At 51.9% G+C, this 19,596-nt stretch overlaps 1 protein-coding gene across 1 annotated transcript in view; it reads right to left on the bottom strand.

Annotated features, from left to right (window-relative positions):
* Positions 1-1,468: 1,468 nt before the first annotated feature.
* The window catches only part of SDC3 (syndecan 3), a 41,971-nt gene continuing 23,843 nt past the window's right edge, over positions 1,469-19,596 (bottom strand). Inside the window, exons 2-5 of the mRNA XM_037382028.1 lie at positions 7,343-7,460; positions 6,292-6,887; positions 4,307-4,577; positions 1,469-3,422 (exon numbers count right to left, since the gene is read on the bottom strand). Coding sequence (XP_037237925.1) covers positions 3,256-3,422; positions 4,307-4,577; positions 6,292-6,887; positions 7,343-7,460 — 1,152 coding nt within the window. The 3' untranslated portion in view covers positions 1,469-3,255. The remainder of the gene's footprint in view (positions 3,423-4,306; positions 4,578-6,291; positions 6,888-7,342; positions 7,461-19,596) is intronic.

Raw genomic sequence — 19,596 nt, 5'->3', positions numbered from 1 at the left:
GGGTTTTACCCATCCCTATCGCTCTGGTAATAGAGAGCTGATGGTATCTGCAATTTTTTTGGAGACGGGCTTTCCCCAAAAAATGCAGCCCACATTCAGCTCCCTCTAGCCACCCTGTACCCTACAAGGGAGACACAAAATCAGCCATCCACCAGCAAGACAAGGCTTATTTCTTCCAACCATCAACTCCAAAAACTAACCCAGTGCTTCTGGGGAGCTGAGGCAACAGGAAAGGCTCTGTCATAATCCATCACCAGAAAAAGGTGAGCTCCAAGCCCAAAAGACAGTGCCCTTGGGCTCACATCCCCTCTCCAGGCAGACAGCAATACAGCAAATGCATGGAAGCAGCAAATATAAAATGAATTAAGACTTTGGACAATTCTGATTGCCCGTTTAATTGCCTTCACCTATTTTTGCATGTAGTTGTCTTGTACTTTTAACTACTGCAGGAGAAAGCACTGCCCAGCCTCCTTTTGCCCTCCCATTTTCAGCCTTCCTCACTTCTGAAACTGTAATGGATTTAACTGCCAGGATTACAACTTAACACCAGCTGAGTGAACCAAGGTTAAGCTTGAGTGGATAAAAAAATTGTATAATAGAACTTCAGACTATTAAATGCAAAAAAAAAAAAAAAAAATTGAAGAAGATTAAGGAAGCAGCTAAGAAAAGCGGCATTTAAAAGATTAAGCTGGAAGGGTGTTGGTTTGTTTTTTTTTAATGCAAGCTCAAAAGATTAAGTCCATGTTTTTCCAAAAGATGGTGACTTTGGGTGGCCTTGATAGTTGCCATGCCCATCTCATTAAATCCTGAAGAAGCTTGATTCCTGCCACTGCCCGGCAGCTAAGGTGCTTTGTGTCATCCCAACGGGACAAGAAAACCCCAAAATCATCAAACCCATGAGTCGAAACTCTCCCCTTCAAGTAGGTCAGAGAAAGTTGGCTGGTTGACACCAGCCTTCCTCAGACGCGTGGCCCCCCCTTCACAGCATCCTCATTCTCTGCAGCCGGGATGGACCCAAGCAATGGGTGTACACACATGCACACACGCGCGCACGCACACACTCTCCACACCATCTGCCCTTCAGCGCCACCATCCAAGACATCAAGCAGCACCATCTTCTACAAACCAAAAGAACAAAAACAATGATGATTTTCAGGCTGACTTCCCTAAAAGGGGGATTATAGAGCTGGCCTGTGCACAGGGGTTCCACTCCCAGCCCTGAAGTAAAACCAGGTGGATGTTTTGGGTTGCAGCCCCTGCACTGCGTAACCCGAGGGAGCACAGCCCAAATCACACCTCTTCACACCACAAAGTCCCATCCAGTCATCATATACAGTGCCATGAAAATTTACAGGGAATTCATTTCTCATATATATATATATATACACATATATATATATATATATATATAAAAACTGTATGTATGTAAGTGTGTGTGTATATACATATATATATATATACATATACATATATATATATATATAATACGCATTTGGCCTCTCAAATTCCTGACATAAAGCAGCACTGCTGTCTTGTAGCTTCCACCAGGGTCATAAATCCTTATAACCACTAACACCCTGAGGGGACAAAGTGTCACTGTCTGTGCAGGTTAATTCATGATGCAACAAGTGAAAGCAACCCAGTTTCCCCCGGTTTTTTCCCCTGTTCAAATCGCTCTAAGAGCAACACCAAGGTCTCCATGGGACACCATTGAGATCACAACCATCATGCAAACAAAGCTCCTTGACTGCATCGCAAACAGCGCTTCAGCTAATTAAAAGCCAACTCACTGAAATACCTAATTGATTTTTCTGTGCAGAGAGCCTGCTCAAAAAAAATCCAGCCTTTCCAGAAGGCACAGTTGGACTCTGAATCACGCCCTGCTGCTCTGCACCTTAGGTAGCTTCAGAGGGGAAACCACTGCACTTGGGTGACAATGGCCTCCAGGATCTATTGCTCTCAGGCTCCTGGGTGCCCTGTGGGTTATACTAGAATTTAAGCAACAACAAAAGAAACACAAACCATCAGTTCTGGGTCTTGCAAAAGATAAGTAGCAACCAACCTGCCCTGGGGCTGACCAGTGGAAAGCCACCACTCTGCCACACCCTCCTCACCTTTGGGTGTGCGTGGCCTGGTGGGGACCCCTGCCTGACCCCCAAGGTATCGCTTCTGCTTTGCATTCCTTTTCTTATGCTGCATCTCATGCCCTGTAGAGCTTTGTTGTCCCCTCTGGAGGAACAGTGGAGAGGAGTCAGCTTCTCCATTTCCAACTCCTCTCCCTGCCAACTCCCCACCAAGAAATGTCCCACTCCATTTTAAAACTACTGCTGTAGGTCATACTGTGCAAGCTGAGTTTTATTGGTCACAGTGAAAACCCAGCAAAAGCAAGGTCCCTTCTCATCCAAACCCCGCAGCGGCTGGTGACACGCAGTGTCTGTAGATTTAAGGTCTCTGGCTGTGCACAGCGATGCAGTGAAGTGAGGCAGTAGCAGGAGGGGAGCAACATGAGATTCCCCAATGCAGCTTCTTGCTGCTCCACGAACTCTCCAAAGAGTTGATCTAAAGAGATCATTTCCAGCATACTGGCCATGTTTGGGTTGTTTTTTTTTCCCCTCACTCCACGAGCAAATCCCAGGGCATCAGGTATTCCAGCCCCTTGTGCTTTTTTTCAAGGTTCAAAGCATATTTGAGAGTTGCGTCCTCTCTTCAAACAGAAGCAGGGAGCCAGGTAATTCCTGCAAAGCAACCAACCCCATTCAAAAAGAAAATAAAAAGTAAAAACAAGAGAGAGGGAAAGATACATCCCTCCTTTCCAAAGGGAAAAAAAAATAAGGGGAGATAAATCCAAACCAACCCCCCTGCGCCCCAGAGCTGGTAGAAGATGTCCGGATCCTGGAGTCTGTTCTGTTGGTGGGAAAAGCCCCGTTAACCTCTGGCTGCCATCAGCAGCTTGACTGCCCCATCCCGGGCTCGCCAGAGCACTCCCCAGGCACAGGTTCCTTGGCGTTGGCTCCTTGCCCTGTCCCTCCCGCTAGCAGAAAGGCCAGTGGTACTCAGTCTGAACTCAACGATGCTCTGGGCACCTGATTTTTCATCATGCCGAAGGTGTGTTTTCTTCTTTAGCTGTTGCAGGTTTTGCTTTTTAAATTCACAGTCTGATCCAAAAAAGAGAGAGAGAGAGACTGGATGAAGTAGAGGAAGAGGGAGAGTTTGGAGTGGGGAGGGAGGGAGCGCAAGGCACACCATGCTCTCCTTCTATGCGTAGAACTCCTCCTGCTTGTCGGGCTTCTGGTATGTCACGTTGGCTTGCTTGGGCTCCTCCAGCGTGTAACTGCCCTCATCCTTCTTCTTCATCCGGTAGATGAGCAGCATGACCAGGAAGGCAGCAAAGAGGGCTCCCACCACGCCGCCCACAATCACCGCTGCAACACAGAGAAGTGACACAGCCATCAGTGCCGCCCCACACCCCCAGCCTGTCTTTCAGCACAAATACTGAGGGGGGGGGGAATCATTTTGGTTTCCTGGGTTCATGCTTTGCAACTTTGTGAGCAATTTTTTCTCCTGAACTCTATGGTTAAGAAAACTGAAAATGAAGGTGAGGTGCAATTGCATGATTCAAGGAGCTTCAACAAGCTCCCAAGTGCAGCAATGCTGAAGGGTGGGTAGGACGCAAAGGTATCTGCTCTACAGCTGCATAGTGGGTGATGGGCTGGCATGAGGCAGCTCAGGCACAGAGAGAGGTCCCTGCACAGGCTGTCACCTCATGCAAGGAGGGTGCAGAAAGTCCCCCAAAAAGCTGCTCATTTGGGCACCTGCCAGCACCTGCCACTATCAGCTGAAGACCACCAGCACAATAAATGTTCTGGCATGCCATCACCGCCAGCTCCCTTAGGCTGGGACACTGACATCTCTGCCCCATCTCTGATGTCCCTCTGGCTGGGACAAGTGGCCCTCGCAGGGCACCTCCCTCCTCCCCTGCAGTTAGGGGTGGCCAGGTGGTATTCAGCCAACACTGTAGCACATCTTTCCCCTAACATCCTACATATTTCCTGGAAACCCATCTTAGCAAAAACAAACTGTGCACAGCTCTGCACACTCCTGGCAAAGACACGAAGACCCCTGGGACCCCCCCAGCACAGACCCTAGAGCTATTTTGGCAGATAAGTGTGGGTTATCCCAGGCTCCACACTATCCCAATGCCCTGCCAAAGCCTGACCCCTCTCCCGGGGCATGGACAGCCCAGCAATCTGCCCCCCCTCCGAACACACCAGCTCTCCCCCTACAAGTCTGCAGCTGCCAGTCTCACCTATCAATACTTCTTTCCTCTCCAGGATGTTTTTCTGAGGGAGCTGAGCAGCCGAGTTACCAGAGTCTATCGTGTTGTCGATCATCCCTGGCTCTGCATTCTTGCCCAGCGCACGTCCCGATGGCGGCGTCACAACAGCCATCACCTCATTACCAAGCTCGGGACGAGTCGTCTCTTCCTCCTCCCGGATCTCAAAGTCCCCGCTGGGGCCGCTGCTGACCGGGACCTCCAGCTCGTTGTCAAGGACTGTCGTCACCTCCCCTGGCTCCATCTGGGAGAAAGGACAAGATGGAGCAGGGGACAAGGACCAAAGAGTGGTTCCTGCCTCCAACAGCTCTGATGTGTCCAGAGGAAGGACATTACAGTACCAATGATAGGCCCTCTCAGCAGCGAATATGGGGGATCATGTTGGACTGTCCCTTCCCTGTGCCACTGAAGTGGACGGTTATAACGCAAGAAAGCAACACAACCTCATATCGTGATGGTCACCAAAAGGCTGAGGCCACCGTGGCCGAGTTGGACCATTTTTCCCTGTCCCCACCCCAGGTGCCCTCGAGATGTACAAACTCCCACCTGTTCCCTGTAGCTTCCCCTAAAGAAAGCCCCACATCCCAGCCCCTCCTCTGGGCTCTGTCCCCAGTGTAAACTGACAGCTGGCAGAAACATCTCACAGACGCCTCCTTGCTAGACATGAAGTGATGCAACCGTCTGTGCTACAGCAACATAGCAAGTATAAGGATCAGATGCTAAGGGTAAGCCCTGGGGGGGGTCCCTTCCCTCCACCCTTCAACCTGCTCTGATGCTTGGGGCCCTGCGGCACAGCGCAGGAGCAGGAAGATGGGTCCTTCTCACCCAGGACATGGAGCCAGCCTGGGTCCCTGCTGTGGTCCCTGACTAAGCCCCCTTGGCAAAGAGGCGAACCCAGCCTGGAGAGCAAACACGGGCCAGGCAAATAAGCTGCTCCATCCCCCCCAAGCCCAATGCTGACCTGTTCATTGCCTTCTGCATATCCCCACACCTGCAGCTACCTCAGGGCCAAATCCCCCCCACGACCCTCCCCCTTGTCCTGGCAGCCAGACCCATGTGTCCACATGCTGACCTGGACCACACTGAGCATCCTCGAGCAAAACCTCCCTAGGATCCCTCCTTCACGGGGCAAACAGCTCCCTCCACCTCTGCCTTGGGATGTTACAATTTGGGATGAGCAAAGTGCTTGATAGGATGAAGCCGGGTGAGTAGGAGCCCTCTTAGTGTCACGCTGCCCCCAGCACAAGCGCGTGGCTCACTGCTTCCCACAGGCAGGCGTTTTTGTGACAGATTAATTGAAGGTCAGCAAGAGCCCAGAGCACTATACATACTATATATACGCAGAAAAGAGGGACTAGTTTAGACAAATCACTCCACCTTTCACTCAAAGTAGTTTTCAAAGGGTCCCTGAGGGGCTCTGAAAGAGAGATGGATCAGCGGATTAAATCCCCTGCTCAGGACACCCAACGGGCTGGAAATGCACCATCAAGTCATAATTTCAGAGCATTTGGGCCTCCCACTAACAGGCTGCAAGTTGGGAAATGGTCTGATGAGCCCAGACACCAAAGCCAGAGGAAAGCCACTCTTTCCCTGTAAGGTGGTGGTACCCCCAGCCCTGCTCCCCTCCTGCCTGGGGAAGCTGCTCTGGAGCAGCTGGGCAAGGCAGAGCCAGGGAAACCAGGAACACGTGGCATACCCCTAGGTGCCCCCATCAGCTCCACACCAGCCCCATCACCAGGCTGTGCCCATGATAACCGCCCCCCTCCCTTTAATCTCCCCTCTCCAGCTCCCCAAATGTTCCACTCTCTGCAGAGCTGGGAAGAGCCCAACCTGGCTTGACCTCCCTCTGAGCAACTGGCTAAGGACAGATCAACGCCAAAGGTTTCCCATCACCATCACTTGGCTTCAAACATGACCCACAAGCCCTTTAGCAGGTGAGAAGGGCTCCTGCCTCCTACCTGGGGGGCTTCTGTGGGCGGCAGCATGGTAGGACTGGATGGAAAAGCAGTGCTTTTTTCTGTGAGGTCTGCAGTCCTGGAGGTGGTTGGTTTTGGCAGGGACCTGGGCTTGGGTGTGCTGGTGGGGACAAGCCATGATGTGGCCACCTCTGTTGGTGTGCTGGTTTCGAGGGTGGAGGTGGTGGGTGTCTCCAGGGTCGTGGCCTGGGTGGTGGATGCCTTGGTGATGAAAGGGGGCAGGAATATCCAGATGGTGGTGGGCTTGGCAGTGGCCATGGTGGTGCTGGTGGTGGTCGTGGCCACAGTGGTAGTGGTGCTGGCCGTGGTGGTGGTTGTGGTGGTAGGGGAGTCTCTGGCAGTGGTACTGGTCGTGATTGCTTTCCAGCTGGGGATCACTGGTGCCTTTGTCATCCTGGGGATATACAAGACACTGGTTGCCTGCTCGGGGGTGGTGTCCTCAGCAGGGAAAGGTTCAAAGGGGGTTGCCACAGGCTGCACCGAGGTGATGGGCAGCACAGCTGCTGTGGTGGGGAGCGTGACAGATGTGTCCGTGGTGAGGCTAACTGTTGTCTCGAGTCCCGACTCCTGCTCAAAATCTGAAAGAGGGGAAGAACAGCAAAGGGTGAAGCTGCTGCTGCCCCAGCATTTCTGAGGGCTGACATGCACCTGGCCTCACCCTCCAAAAAAATGAGAGCATGGACTGGTTCTGGGTTCAGCAGAAACCGAGGGCTGTAAATGCCATGCGGTGGCTGAAGCCCCTCTCTGGGTTCAATGAAACATAACATATAACATGGCACATGCCATTGCGCTGGCGCAGGGCTAATCCTGACCATCAGGGCCAGAGACTTAAATGGGAAACAGAGCCACCTGAGCCCAACCTTCAGGACAGTTCCCTTTGCTTTTGTCTAGGAAGGGCAGGAAGGCAGCTCCGGAGGTGGATAAGGGGCGATATCCTCCTTCACATCCCATGGCAAGCCCCCTCTCTAGTCCCATCAAAACCCACAGACAGGCTCCCTAGGGACCCTTCCCCAGGAACCCTACAGCTACTTACACCCTGAGCCAGAGCCTGAGTAGACATCATCCAGTTCATCGTCCCCAAAGGGGTCATCATCCCCCGAGCCCTCCAGGTCCACGGGCCTCTCGTAGTTCTCATTGCGCCAGCGCTGAGCCTGCAGGGAGAGACGCATGAGCAGCTCTAGCCTGAGCAAATCAAAACCGGTGCCTGCAGAGACACCCCCAGATAGCCCTCACAGAATGACACGCAGGTTCAAAGGGCCAGGAAAAAGCAAGACCAAGGGAGCAGGAGCACAGGCAGCACTCTCCAGCTGAATGACCCAGAATCATGGGATTTTTTTCCCCAAAAAACAATTCGCTGCTGCAAATCTTTCAGACGAGCTGACATTTTGTGGAAAGCTCACATTGACTCCAGTAACATTTCCCATGGAAACAAGCCCTCTGGAAAAGGGGGAAAAAACCAACAACTGCTTTGGAAACTGTTTAGAAAAATTACGAGTTTGGTTCTTCAGCTTGCTATTGTTTTGGTTCAGATGGTTTTCATGTGACTCCTGGCACAGGTGTGACAGTAACACACACTATCAGCTGCCATAACTTGGAAAATCTCAATATGAAACAATATCAGACTTCAAATATGCCACTGCTTTACAGTGCTGCTAAAACTTGAAGAGCCCTTGCTAGTAGGGCTCTTAAACATCTTGCTTTGCAGATCAAAGTGTCTCCTGTTTGTGTTGCAAGGAAACAGTTTGACACTTAATTACAAACCAAACAAGGAGGCTTTGATCTGCAAGATAGCATCAGATGTTCCGAGATGTACAAAGCCAGGTTAGTGTTTAAATTTAAAATAAAGGGGTTGAAGGGTCCCTTTCACCTATTAGAGCACTTTACCTCTTGACAACAGGTTTGAGTTTCTTAGTTTTCATTCCAGATTGGAACAAAAAGGACTTCCAAAAAGTCAGAAGGTCCCATGACATAGAAATCTGGGACTTAATTCACACTTTGTCCCCACATCTCTTCTCCGAGAGCCCATCAGCTGCCAAAGGAGAGAAAACCCAGCAGCCCTCGGCTGCACCAAGATGCCAGATCCAGGCTGGGAGATGGGAGGACCCTTCCCAGAGGCTGAGAGCTGATTGCTGCCGTGGTGCCCAAGCCAAGATGTCTGCTGGCCAAACCCCACCTATATAGTCACTGGGGTGCTGCAGATATACCACTTGTGTCATACACCCATGGTGACAGCATGAGCACATTCTTGGGGACATAAATCTATCGGGAAGGTCAAGGGGAATTGGGCTTTTAAGGGTCTGTCTGTCTTGAAAGTGCTGATGAGTTTTTTCTGGCTGGATCTATTCCTTTATCTCCAGTGATAGCAACGCTCCCCCCTATCACTGCAGCCACTGGTTATATCCTGCCAGTCTCCAATGCCCCACACACTTGCCAAATCACTGGGAAGAGCCAGTCTTTGCCCCCGCAAAAATGCACCATCCTGGCATTTCAAATACACAGTCGCCAGCAGCTCATTGAAGAAGTCTGATTCTCTCTGCGTGACCTGCAAAGCCTTGCCATAATGGGAGCCATATGTCCCAGCGCCATCAAGCCTGTTTCTCCCTTAAAGTGGAACCAGATGAGATCCTCACCCCTGCAATGCACATCACTCCCTCCACGTTGAGGGAGCAGGATCTGTGCCACAGCCCTGCAGGGATCTATCTCCTGGAGCTCCTGACTGCAGCTGGAAAAACTTCACAGCAATAAGACACCTTCCAGAGCCAAAACTCGCCCTCCAGAGACAACTCCCAAATGTGACAGACATCTCTCCTGTGCCTGCCCCTCACATGCCAGTCTGCAGAAGAGCAGAGATGTTCTCAGCCAGGTTTTGTCCTAAGTGGATTCCAGAGGATCGGCAGCGATCAGTGGAGTTTATACCAAGGAGGGACTCAAGCAGCCCGTGGCACAGGGCAGCCCGCCAGCAGCCCAGCTCCAGCTGCTGCCTGTCCAGCTCAGTGCATGGAATAACAGCTCCTGCACAATCAGGCACCACGCTGCTGCTGCACTGCGACATTCATAAAGCTGCAGCCTTCCTGCTGCTCAGAGGAGGTGAAACATGACCTAACATGGGATGAGTTTCCCTTCTCTTGCTTGTCTGCAAGTCTCTAGAAGATGCTCCCGAACAGCTCCTGCATGCAGGTGAAGCTGGTGGTACAAAAGCAAGGCAAGCAGCAAAGGATACTGGGCAACCCTTTGATTGTCTCCAGCATCCTTCACCCTAGAATTGCATCTGCCCAGCATAAACCCCTCAATAACCACACAGCCAGGACCAGGCATGGGGGGACCCCCTGGCTGCAGCAAGCACAGCCCCAGCCCATCAAGCTTTACAAAGATTTATTAATAAAGACCTGTGAAATATCTCCAGGCATTCCCCATGCAGAGGGGGAGGTGTTAGGAACACGGTTGTTCCCAAAAAAAGCCCCCATGTTGCTCCACTCCCGAAGTACTGATGTAAACCTCCTTCCAGCCAAGCTGCCCCAGATGCAGCACTGATGGTATCAGGTCAGGCGCATGCAATAAATCTTGGGAACAGTTGGTGTTTATGTGGATTTACTGCTGCTTAGATCATTAATGCCCTGCGTGCACCGAGCCCCGCAGCCATGCATGGCCCCCTGTTCCCCACCCCCTCCCCAGCAATGAAGAGGCTGCTCTCCCTTGCATGGTTGGGATGAAGGGGAGAGGAACAGTGATCTTGCCAGCCTGGGAAATCACAAATCATGCTGGATGGCAGCTCCCACCCCATGACCTGTGGCTGCCTCCCCATCCGTCACAGCCTCCATCACAGCAAAGATGCAGCTGGTTGGATTTGTCCCAAAAGAGAAAATTCATCCAGACTTTATCCTCGACCCAGCAGGTTCTGCATGGTTGGAGCAAGGCCAGAGGGAGCCCACTGGCAGGACCCCCTCGGCATGCTGGACCTGTCCTTCACAGCCCCTGGTCCCCAGGAATGATGTCAGGGACTGTCCCAAACCTGCTGCAGGAGGGATGGGGCTGCCGCCCCAGCCAGGATTGCAAGCCCAAAAAGACAGTTTTCCACTGTATGAACTTCATGCAAGCCACGTGCACCCCCTTCATCAGCCTCTTCCCATGGTTGGGATGGTGGGACACGCTCACAGGGTCCCCAGGACCTCTGTGCAGCCCTCTCCAGGCATCTGATGCAAAGCTGGGCCATGGACAGAGGCTCCTCAAGGCAAGGAGAAAACCCCAGCACAATGTCCTGGTCCCAGTGTCCCCTGCCGCATGCCGCCGCATGCCACCCCTTGCCCTGCCCTGCCCGCAGCAGGATGCTGAGGACCACTGATTAGCCAGCTCGAGCAGTTCTCATCCATGCAATTACAGCTTCCAAGCTAATGGATCTTGGCAGGCAGGGGGTTTCCGCTACCCAGCTCAGCACTGCTTCCCTCAGCTGGGCTTCATTAGGGAAATTAAACCGGGGTCAAGGTGAAGCTGCTGGAGGCAGCAGGGCCTGAGACACTGGCTGGTGATGTCCAAGTCCATGGGAGGTGAAAAGGTTTAAAAGTGCCCTGCGAGGTGGTGGCTTTCCACTGGGCCATGCTCAGGACTGTCTTGAAGAAAAGGAACCACTTGTATTACATCCCCGTGGCTCAGCCCATGAGCCCATCACTACCATGCTAGCCACAGGGGCAGCCTGGGCCAGCACCCAGCTCAGGCATCATCCATACCCCAATCACCCGCCCTATTCCCACTCCTCCAATGTCCAGAAAGGTCATAGATCTGCTACTATAACAGCAAGCCCTGCTGCAAAGCACTCGCCATAGGTCAGGGTCAGAAAGTCAATTTTCAATAAATGTTCCTCCAATGCTCGAAACGACCCAAAATAAGTGCCAGACCCAAAGGATTTGGATGTCAGCAGCTTTGGAGTTGACAGGGCCACTACATTGAGCTCGGGTAAGAAAAACATTCTCCTCTTGATCCCAGAGGACCCTTTTGCTCTGCAGCTGCCACGGGGCTGAATGAGACCAGCAGGCAGCAACACTCACTCAGCCGCTTGCTGTCCCCTTTGACGCCTCACCTCTGCAGCTTGGCTGGCCCAGCCGGGAATGGCAGCCAAGGAGCCACAGCAGCAAAAATCACACCCAAATCCTGCACTAAGAGCCTTGGAAAGCAAGCAAGAGCTCAGAGCCCTTTGGCCTGGCACCATCAGAGCTGAGCAGGGATATTAGAGAGGCTTCAGTTCCTCTCCATCACCTATGTGCATCTAACCCAGCCAGCACAGCAGAAGCTCCATCCCTCCCTCTTCTCTCCCTTTACAAAGGTGGGAAACACCCTTTTACAGGTGAAAACACTTAAAGCTCAGGTAAAAGATCACCCTCAGCCCTCCCATGAGCAGCAATCTATGTACACCATAGGATTTGAGTACTGAAAAGATGGGGAAACTGAGGCACAGAGGAGACCTGCCTGCCACCTTCCCGTATGGTACAAACATGCTCCTACAGACCCCTCTGCAGTGTCCTGGGGAAGGGGACCAGCTGGTTTGGGTCTTCCTAAATCCCGTGCACCCTTGCATCCCTCCTTCCCTAGGCAGGGAAGATTAGGGTGTTATATTTTTTAGGGTGTTCCCACTGTGTAGCAGGGCTTTTGCAAAGACTTAAAATTCCCTAAACCTGCCCCGAATATTAAACTCAAAATGTGCTGCTGTTGCAAAAGTGGTATCTACTGCTGAGTGTCTGGCTTTCACACCAGGAGGAAGGCAGCCTTATAAATCAATCTATCTTAACCACAGAGAAAGGCTGGTGAACCTCCCTGGGATGCTCTCAGGCCCTTTGCCGGTAGCCATCAGCATGGCAACTGTTGCTATGGAAACTGCCTCCTCCATGGTGATGCAGCCATTGCTGGTTTAGGGCGTTAGGTGGTGTCCTCCAGCACATTCACCTGAACCGGGTCTGGGGTCTGCTTTCCTGGGGGTGTTGTGGGGAAGAAGGAATTAAATGGCTTCATGGGGTGGGCTGTGGTGGGAGAAGGGGAGAAGAGCTGCCCCTGAAAACATGGAGGAGCTCCTTGGGGAGCAGTCGGGGGGGGGGAGGGGCAACAAATACTGACTTGAGTCCTGGCATATGCTGTCTGCAGGACTTTGTGGAGGGTCAGAGCATCTCCCTCTGCCCCAGCAGCCCTGGATGGGAGTTATCTGCCCCAGTCTGGGTGGTGGAAGTGATTGAAGGCTGTGGATGTTTCTCACCCCCCCCACCTGTGGACAGAAGATCAAGAGTTTTTCCTGAGGGAATCACAAAGGAAATAGTAAGAGCTGAAATGTAGTGGTTTCTAAGGAAGCTGGGATGCAGGCTTGGTTTGTGCCTGGAGCTCAGGCTGGTGATGATGGGGTGGAAGCTAGGTGGTAAAGTCCTTTCCCTGGTATGTGTGTAAGGCTCATTGGCAGCGTGCATGGTAAGCAGAGCTGAGCAACTCCAGAGGCAAAGCAAACCCAAGGAAAGCATCACAGCCTGAGGACCCCATGCGCCTCTTCCTACTGCCTCCAGCTGCAGCCCCAGCACCACACATGGGGTTCAAGACAAGAAGGCTCCTGCTGCAGGGAGACCTGGCATGGCAGGCTGCAGACAGAGGCGATTTTATCCCATGATATGGGTGTCCATGGCCACCCAGCAGTCTCTGGCACAACTCTGGGGCATGAGACTGGGCCAAGGCAGGGGGAAAGATGCATGTGGAGAGCATCAACAGGGACAAAGGGGACCAGCCTGTCCCACATCCCCACAGGTGGGCAGTTAAAAAGGAAAAGGAAGATTGAATTAGTGTGAAAGCAGCCTGGAAGAAGGGACAGGGTTTGCAGGTGAGCACAAGGACCAGCTTGCCACCCCACCCCTCCCCACCCCCTGGTGCCAAGCACAGGTTCTTGTCTCTACATCCCATCCTGCTTGCAAAACAAACAGCAAAAACAGAAAGCCAAAGCCCCAAAGGTCTTGTTTGCACTTCAGCCCAGTGAGAGCTTTGGGAAGCCGAGACCCCCTGCTCCCGGCAGCAGCCCCGCAGCCCTGCATGCTGCAAGGGCAAGGGGAGAGCACAAGATGGGCAGGAGACTGGCCTTGACAGGATGAAGCAATGCAAATGGCGATGGCAGTGTGCAAGAGTAATAGCAACCCGGGTCATGTCCTTCAAGGGAGATGCTGAATCTGGCCATGTTGGAAAGCTCGGAATGAGGCAGCCAGGGTCAGCAATCCGTCAGGGGCAGAAAGCTGTTTTCTCCAGGAAAACACATTTGAACTGAGAACATATTGCAGGAAAAGCGTTGATTATTTCTATGATATTTTCCACAGGATATTTTCAATTAATCACCCCTTGAAAGCACTTTTCTGGTGGTTTATATAGAAAACCTTAATAACTCACCCCAACATGTGATTTAGTGATACCATAAACAGTTGAAATAATATTAACTTGCACATAAAGTTGGAAAGAAAACATTGCTTCTGAACCTTGAAGACTCCACAATTCTTTTCCCACTACAAAAAATCACTGAATTTCCACTCTTCGATCCAAGGCTGTGAGTTAAAAATAAATCTGTTGGAAAGCTGCTCCAGACAGCATCTCAGTGTTGCCGGGACCTGCTGCTTTGGGAAAAGACCTCAGTGTCACAGCATGGTCAGCCCCAGCCAATATTTCGCCCACAGACTGCTGCTAGAGACCACCAAAGCTGCTTAGATGGCTGTGACAAAGCTGAGGAGGCTGGGCTAGAAGGCAGTGCCACGGCATAGCTGGAGTTCGGGGGTGCAGGATGCTGGTGGAAACCCAGGGACTGATGCTTACAACCAGCAGAGATCCCACTCGCAAGAGGTAGTGTGAGCTCAGGGAAGCAGTAGCCAGTTATTTCGTGTAACTTCATTCTTTCTCAGATTAATTAAGTCCCTGAATAACAGCTGCCTAAGCCCCAGTACATTTTGATTTAATAGGCCAGTTATTTTATGCAAGTAAAATAATCATTAACATTTACCAAGGACCAGCAATTATTCTGGCTTTGTATCGATTATCTGCTGCCAACGCAGGCAACACTGCAAGGAGCCAGGCTGGGTGCAGGCGCATCCCAAAACCAGCGTTTGCACGCATGTGCTTGTGAGTGTTTAATCATCGCTCAGGGAATATAACGAACCTCCAGGCCAGGTAATCTGGACCAGGCTCAGCTCTTCAAATAGCACTTCTTCCTCTTCCTCCTTGGAATCATCTGTCTCCACTGTAATTTTTTATCCCAATTCTTCAATGGATTAGTGCCAGATCCTTCCCCACTACACAATAAATATCCCTGAGCCAGGGATGGCATGAAAAATAGCAAACCTCCCAAAATAAATTGTTGCTAACACCTCATCTCCCAGTACGCTCCGCTTTTTACCTCCAGGGAGATGGAGGAGAAAAAAACCCAAACACACAAACAAAAGTCCCCACCTCCTGCTATGTGCAAAACGTCACATGAAGAGGCACAAATGAGCCCTGTGAGCCTCTGCCACGCGTCGGCTGGGATTGCATCAGGTAATTGAGGTGGCTTCTTGGGGTTCCCCTGGGATGGCAGGTCCCCCTAAGCATGCTCGGGAACTGCCGTGTTTGGCTCCTGCTGCATCAATAGTGGATCAAAGCATGATCCTTTGTCCCACGGCTGTGGGTTTGGCCACAGCTGATGGAGCACTTGGCTGGAAATCATTCTATCGGCAGATGTGAGAGTGGAGCTGGAGGTTCCCCCAAGCCTGGGTGACCCAGCATAGGGAAAAAGCCAAGCCATAGCGGGGCTCTATAGACATGCCTTGGTCCCCAGGAATGGGGAAAGTGCCGTGCCACAGCCTGGAGCACCATGATACCTGCTTGCTGAAAAATCCCAAACTTACGGTGCTCTCCATCCTCCTAACATTAACATCCTGCTAATCCAGGGCGGGCAACAGGGACAGCCTGCATGGGATGGAGCAAAACCAGCCAGGCTAGCAGGCAGGGACAGGCAGGGGTCAGACAGCTGGGGTGCCTGGCCTCCTCCACCTCCCTGTTTTACCTGACTGGGCAGATATCTTTTCCACCCCAAAGGATTCACAGTGTGCTCTAGAGTCATTAATTCCCATAGGATTGCACATTGCCATGGTGACAGAGGCAGCCGCGGGAAAATCCTGCCGTCCCCGGCACACTGCCCGCAGACCCCAGACCACCATCCACCGATGCTCGCAGTGGGTCTCAGCCCCACCCTCGCTCCATCCACCATTTCCTTCCTGGGACTCTGAAGCTGCTGCCGTCAGCAGGAACTTCCCCAGTCATTACAGAATTGATTTAATTTGCTCTGCTCCATAATCCTATCACGGCTTAACATGCAAAACTGTCTTGAGCTTTTCTCACCTTCCACAAAGGCGCATTTCAGTGCTCACTCCCCGCCCTAAGACTCAGCTCTCCATAGAGCTGCAAAATAGGACTTTATATATATATACATATCTTTCCGTGCCCTTCCTCAAGCGCTTGGCACATGGACTGCCGCTATGTCTCTTAAACACCTCCCCTATGGCCTCCTGGCAGCAGGACATTGCTAACTGGCACTTCGGGATTCACACACTTCCCATCTTGCCTCCGGCTCCCCCACAGAGATCCAACAGCCCAGGGGTGCTCGCCCTACCCAACACACGGTGAAGCCAGTCCCATGCTCCACACCCAGGCCATGGCGGTAGTGTTCAGCCAAGACAAACCTCCTTGGTGTTGTTGAGGGGCAGGGAGCTGTAGGCACAGCCACATGCTCAGGTGTCACACACAGGGGACAAGTCACCACATGCCTCAGTTTACCTGTCTGCAAAATAGGTGTAAATAATGCAGGGCAGGGGGTGGGAACAGGCAGGGGCTCCTCTCCCATGCCCAGGGCTCTGGGGACCACAGTGCATCTCTGCAGAGGGACAGCCATGTGTCACAGCCCGCTGACCCAGCAGCTCATGTTTCTCTGCTCCCCCGTCTCCCCAGATGCAATTCTGGGCTGAAAATTACGGTTTCCCCACCAGCCAGACAACTAAAAGGGGGAGCATCCCCCTCCCCAGGGGAGGCAGAGATTATAACCCATTGTGCCATGGATTAGATCGTGTCTGCTGGTGCTGGTGGGCAGCACACTGTGGGAAAGGGCATCATCAGTCCTTGCCTCAGTTTCCCCCTTCCCCAAGGACTGTGGGGGAAAGGCACAATGTCCTCTCCAACCAGGACTCGACTTCCTGATGTGGGATGACAGCAGCGATGAGCTGGAAGGCAGAGCTGGAGAAGGACAGGTCTGCTCAGATTCTGCGGCTTGCTTTAACTTTGCCACAGCCCCAGCACACCAGAGACCCTCACTGTTAGAGCAGATATTAAAAAAAATCAAATTGAGACTTGAATGAAGCCAGGGGCCACCATCACATTAAAGACAGGTTAAAAACCTTGTTACGGGGATTGGAGGTTTTCAGCTGTGCAAATGCCATGGTGGCCAGAGCTCAGACACCAGAAGCTCAATGGGAAGTTTTGCACACCCAGAGCTTTGTCCTATAGAAAAACAAACCTGAGGAGGAGGAGCTGCAGGGGAACATGAGTGGGGAAGAACTAGGGTGCTGCACCTTGCTGGAAAGCAGCCTCGTCTCTCCTAATTACACTCCTAATTGCACCTGAGAGGGTTTTGGTGAGGACCTAAACTAATTATTCCCACTTAACATGACACCTTCAGGCATCCTCCTGCTTGTTGCCCATAATGAGTAGGTGAAAATAAATGGCTCCATGGTTATTTTGGCCTTGTAAGGGGTTTTCTCCAGTCCCAAGAACTGGACTATTTCTTTTGGTTGGTCACTAGACACTCAGCCTTACAAAGCCAATGGCAGCCATGGCTGCAGCCAAGCATGAGCCCTGCCAAGGGCTGTGTGGCTTTTTGGCAACAGCTTGAGCTCCTCTGCACATCCAAATCTCCCCAGCCAGATGGCTGGGCTGATTACAGGTTTCCCAGGTCACCCAAGGGCAACACCAGCATTTCTACAGGCCCACCAGCTCCCATGTGAGGAAAAAATATTTACTCTCCCAGCCTTAGAGAGGGAAGGAGCTTTTTTTCCCCACTTTCCACCCTATTTGCTGCCAACAGGAGCCCATTTGCTTCCCTTCTTCATGGCCAGGGAAGGACAGGCACTGCAGCTGGAGAAAAGCCACTGTCATGCACCCCATGTCCATGAGCCCTGTGGAGCAACCAGGTCTCTCCAGGTTCAGTTTTTCTTCACAACTCCAGCAGCAGAAAGGGGGAATAGCTGCAGGGATGGTTTGATGCACAGCACCTTGGACACTGGCATCGTTGTTCTCTACTGGCCACACTGCACAGCCAGAGCTGGGGAAACCTAATCCTGCTCCCTCCCTGCTCGGATTTCCCAGGTCTTCTGTATTAAAGCACTGATGAGGCAGGCAGCAGTGCTAACAAAATATTACAGTGGCGCCAGCCCTTGAGACACAATGACTTAATGCCCAGTGCATTAAAAACAAGGCAGGGATGCATCAAGGTTTTGCATGCACTGTGTGCCTGTCTCCTCTATTTATTGCAAGCCCCTGAGCTGGGACGAACTCTGGCAAGGGGATTAATCCTTGTTGAGACCGTCCTGAGAACAAGCTGCAAAAGCAAAACCCGGAAGGGATGTGGGGAGGAGCGCCTGGAGTGACTGGTGTGCAGGGATAGTGCTGTGGCCAGCAGGTTCCCAGGGAAGTGCAGTGATTACCTGGGATGGATATGCCACCGGCACTCAGGGAAGGCACCTGGTGTTGGGGATGAAGAGAGAGTTAATCAGCCCTTGAGGGATGTGCACATGCCAAGTGTTGCTTGCTTGATGCTTAAATACCCAAATTTTTTGCACCTTAAAAACAGATCTACAGGTGATTAGATTCAGAGCAACCAGGCTTTAGTACTGCAAAGGGGGTGCGAAAACCCCAGCTCAGGCTCCTTGCAAACAGCGAGCAGTTCCCAGCACCTGTGGAAACGCTTCTCACTGCTGAGAGTAACGGAATTTCTGTTGTCTTGCCTCATCACTCAGCTCTCCAATGAGAATTAGAGCAGTGTGGGGAGTTCACACCGGACTCCCCACCCTCCCTGCCATGCCCGGGAGGAGAGGTGATGCCACAAAGCAGAGAAAGGCCAGCAGGCAGCCTGGGGCTGTACCCTGGCTCTACCCAGCCCCTCTGAGCAAAACAGCAGTTATCCAGGCCACAAGATTCATTTCATCTGTATTTTTCAGCTGCAAAATCAGCCCGCCTTCCTCCAGAAGTGCTCAGGAGCAGGTTGACATTTCCCACCCCCAGCAGACTGCCGATGGAGCTCCTTGATTTAGGGGGGGAAAAACCTACCACAATGGCATTTCCTCTTTCTAGTCCACGCACAAAGAGCCCTCACCTATATTTATCTGCCCTGAACTTTATCTGCTGCAGTTACTCATCTGGAAATGTAATCAATCTCCCGTCCAACAGCACTGGCCCCTTCAGCTCAGCAGCTGCACAGCCATCCTCCCCTCTGCATCCAGAGGCATTAAGCAATCAAACCTGATGTGTGCTAAAGAAAAATACAAATGCAATTTAAACCCCCCAGTTTTCCCTGAAAGGGGCAGCTCATGCATTTGTTAAAACTCTGCCTTTTTGGGTGTTGCCCTGTTTTGTGCAAAGGGAGGAGAAATGGTCCCAGGGGACCAGCCGGCTGTGTGACCACTGGGACAGCCCCCAACAACGGGGTCAGCCCAAACATGGCAACCACTGAGACACCAGGACCTGGTTCCCGATGTGTCCCATCTGGAAGTGCTTAGGCTCTGCACTGCGCCAATGAAGCTGAAGTTTCGAGATGAAAGAAAATGTCTCAACTCTGCCAAAGATCAGAGCCTTGACCTGAGTGGTGCCCATCTCTTGTTACTGGTTCTTGCCCAGGAAACGCCACCAGCCCCGCAGGGCTCAGCTTATTGAGAAAATAAAAGAGCTGAAGGCTTCAAGCCTTATAAATGAGCAAAGCTTCTGCCAATGGACAAAGCCACTCCACGCTCTCGTTGCCCCCACACCAGGAATGAGGGATTTGGATGCTTTTTGCATGTGGTGGGAAACATTTCGAGGTATCCTGCCCATGTGTGATGGGTGTATGTGTGTAAGGGGGTTATGTTGCTGGAAGGAGTTGTTCAAATATTTATACAGCCCAAGCCTCCTTGTTTCCTGCCCTCAGATGAAGTCCTCTTAATGAAATGTAACTAAACAAGCCATTTCCATTCTGCTTTTCCAACTATAATTACAACTGATACAGTAAGCAGGATG

The sequence above is a fragment of the Falco rusticolus genome, chromosome 3, assembly GCF_015220075.1.
Source record: "Falco rusticolus isolate bFalRus1 chromosome 3, bFalRus1.pri, whole genome shotgun sequence".
Taxonomy (NCBI): Eukaryota; Metazoa; Chordata; class Aves; order Falconiformes; family Falconidae; genus Falco; species Falco rusticolus.
Note: the sequence above shows the minus strand (reverse complement) of the source record. Positions and strands in the feature narration are given on the sequence as shown.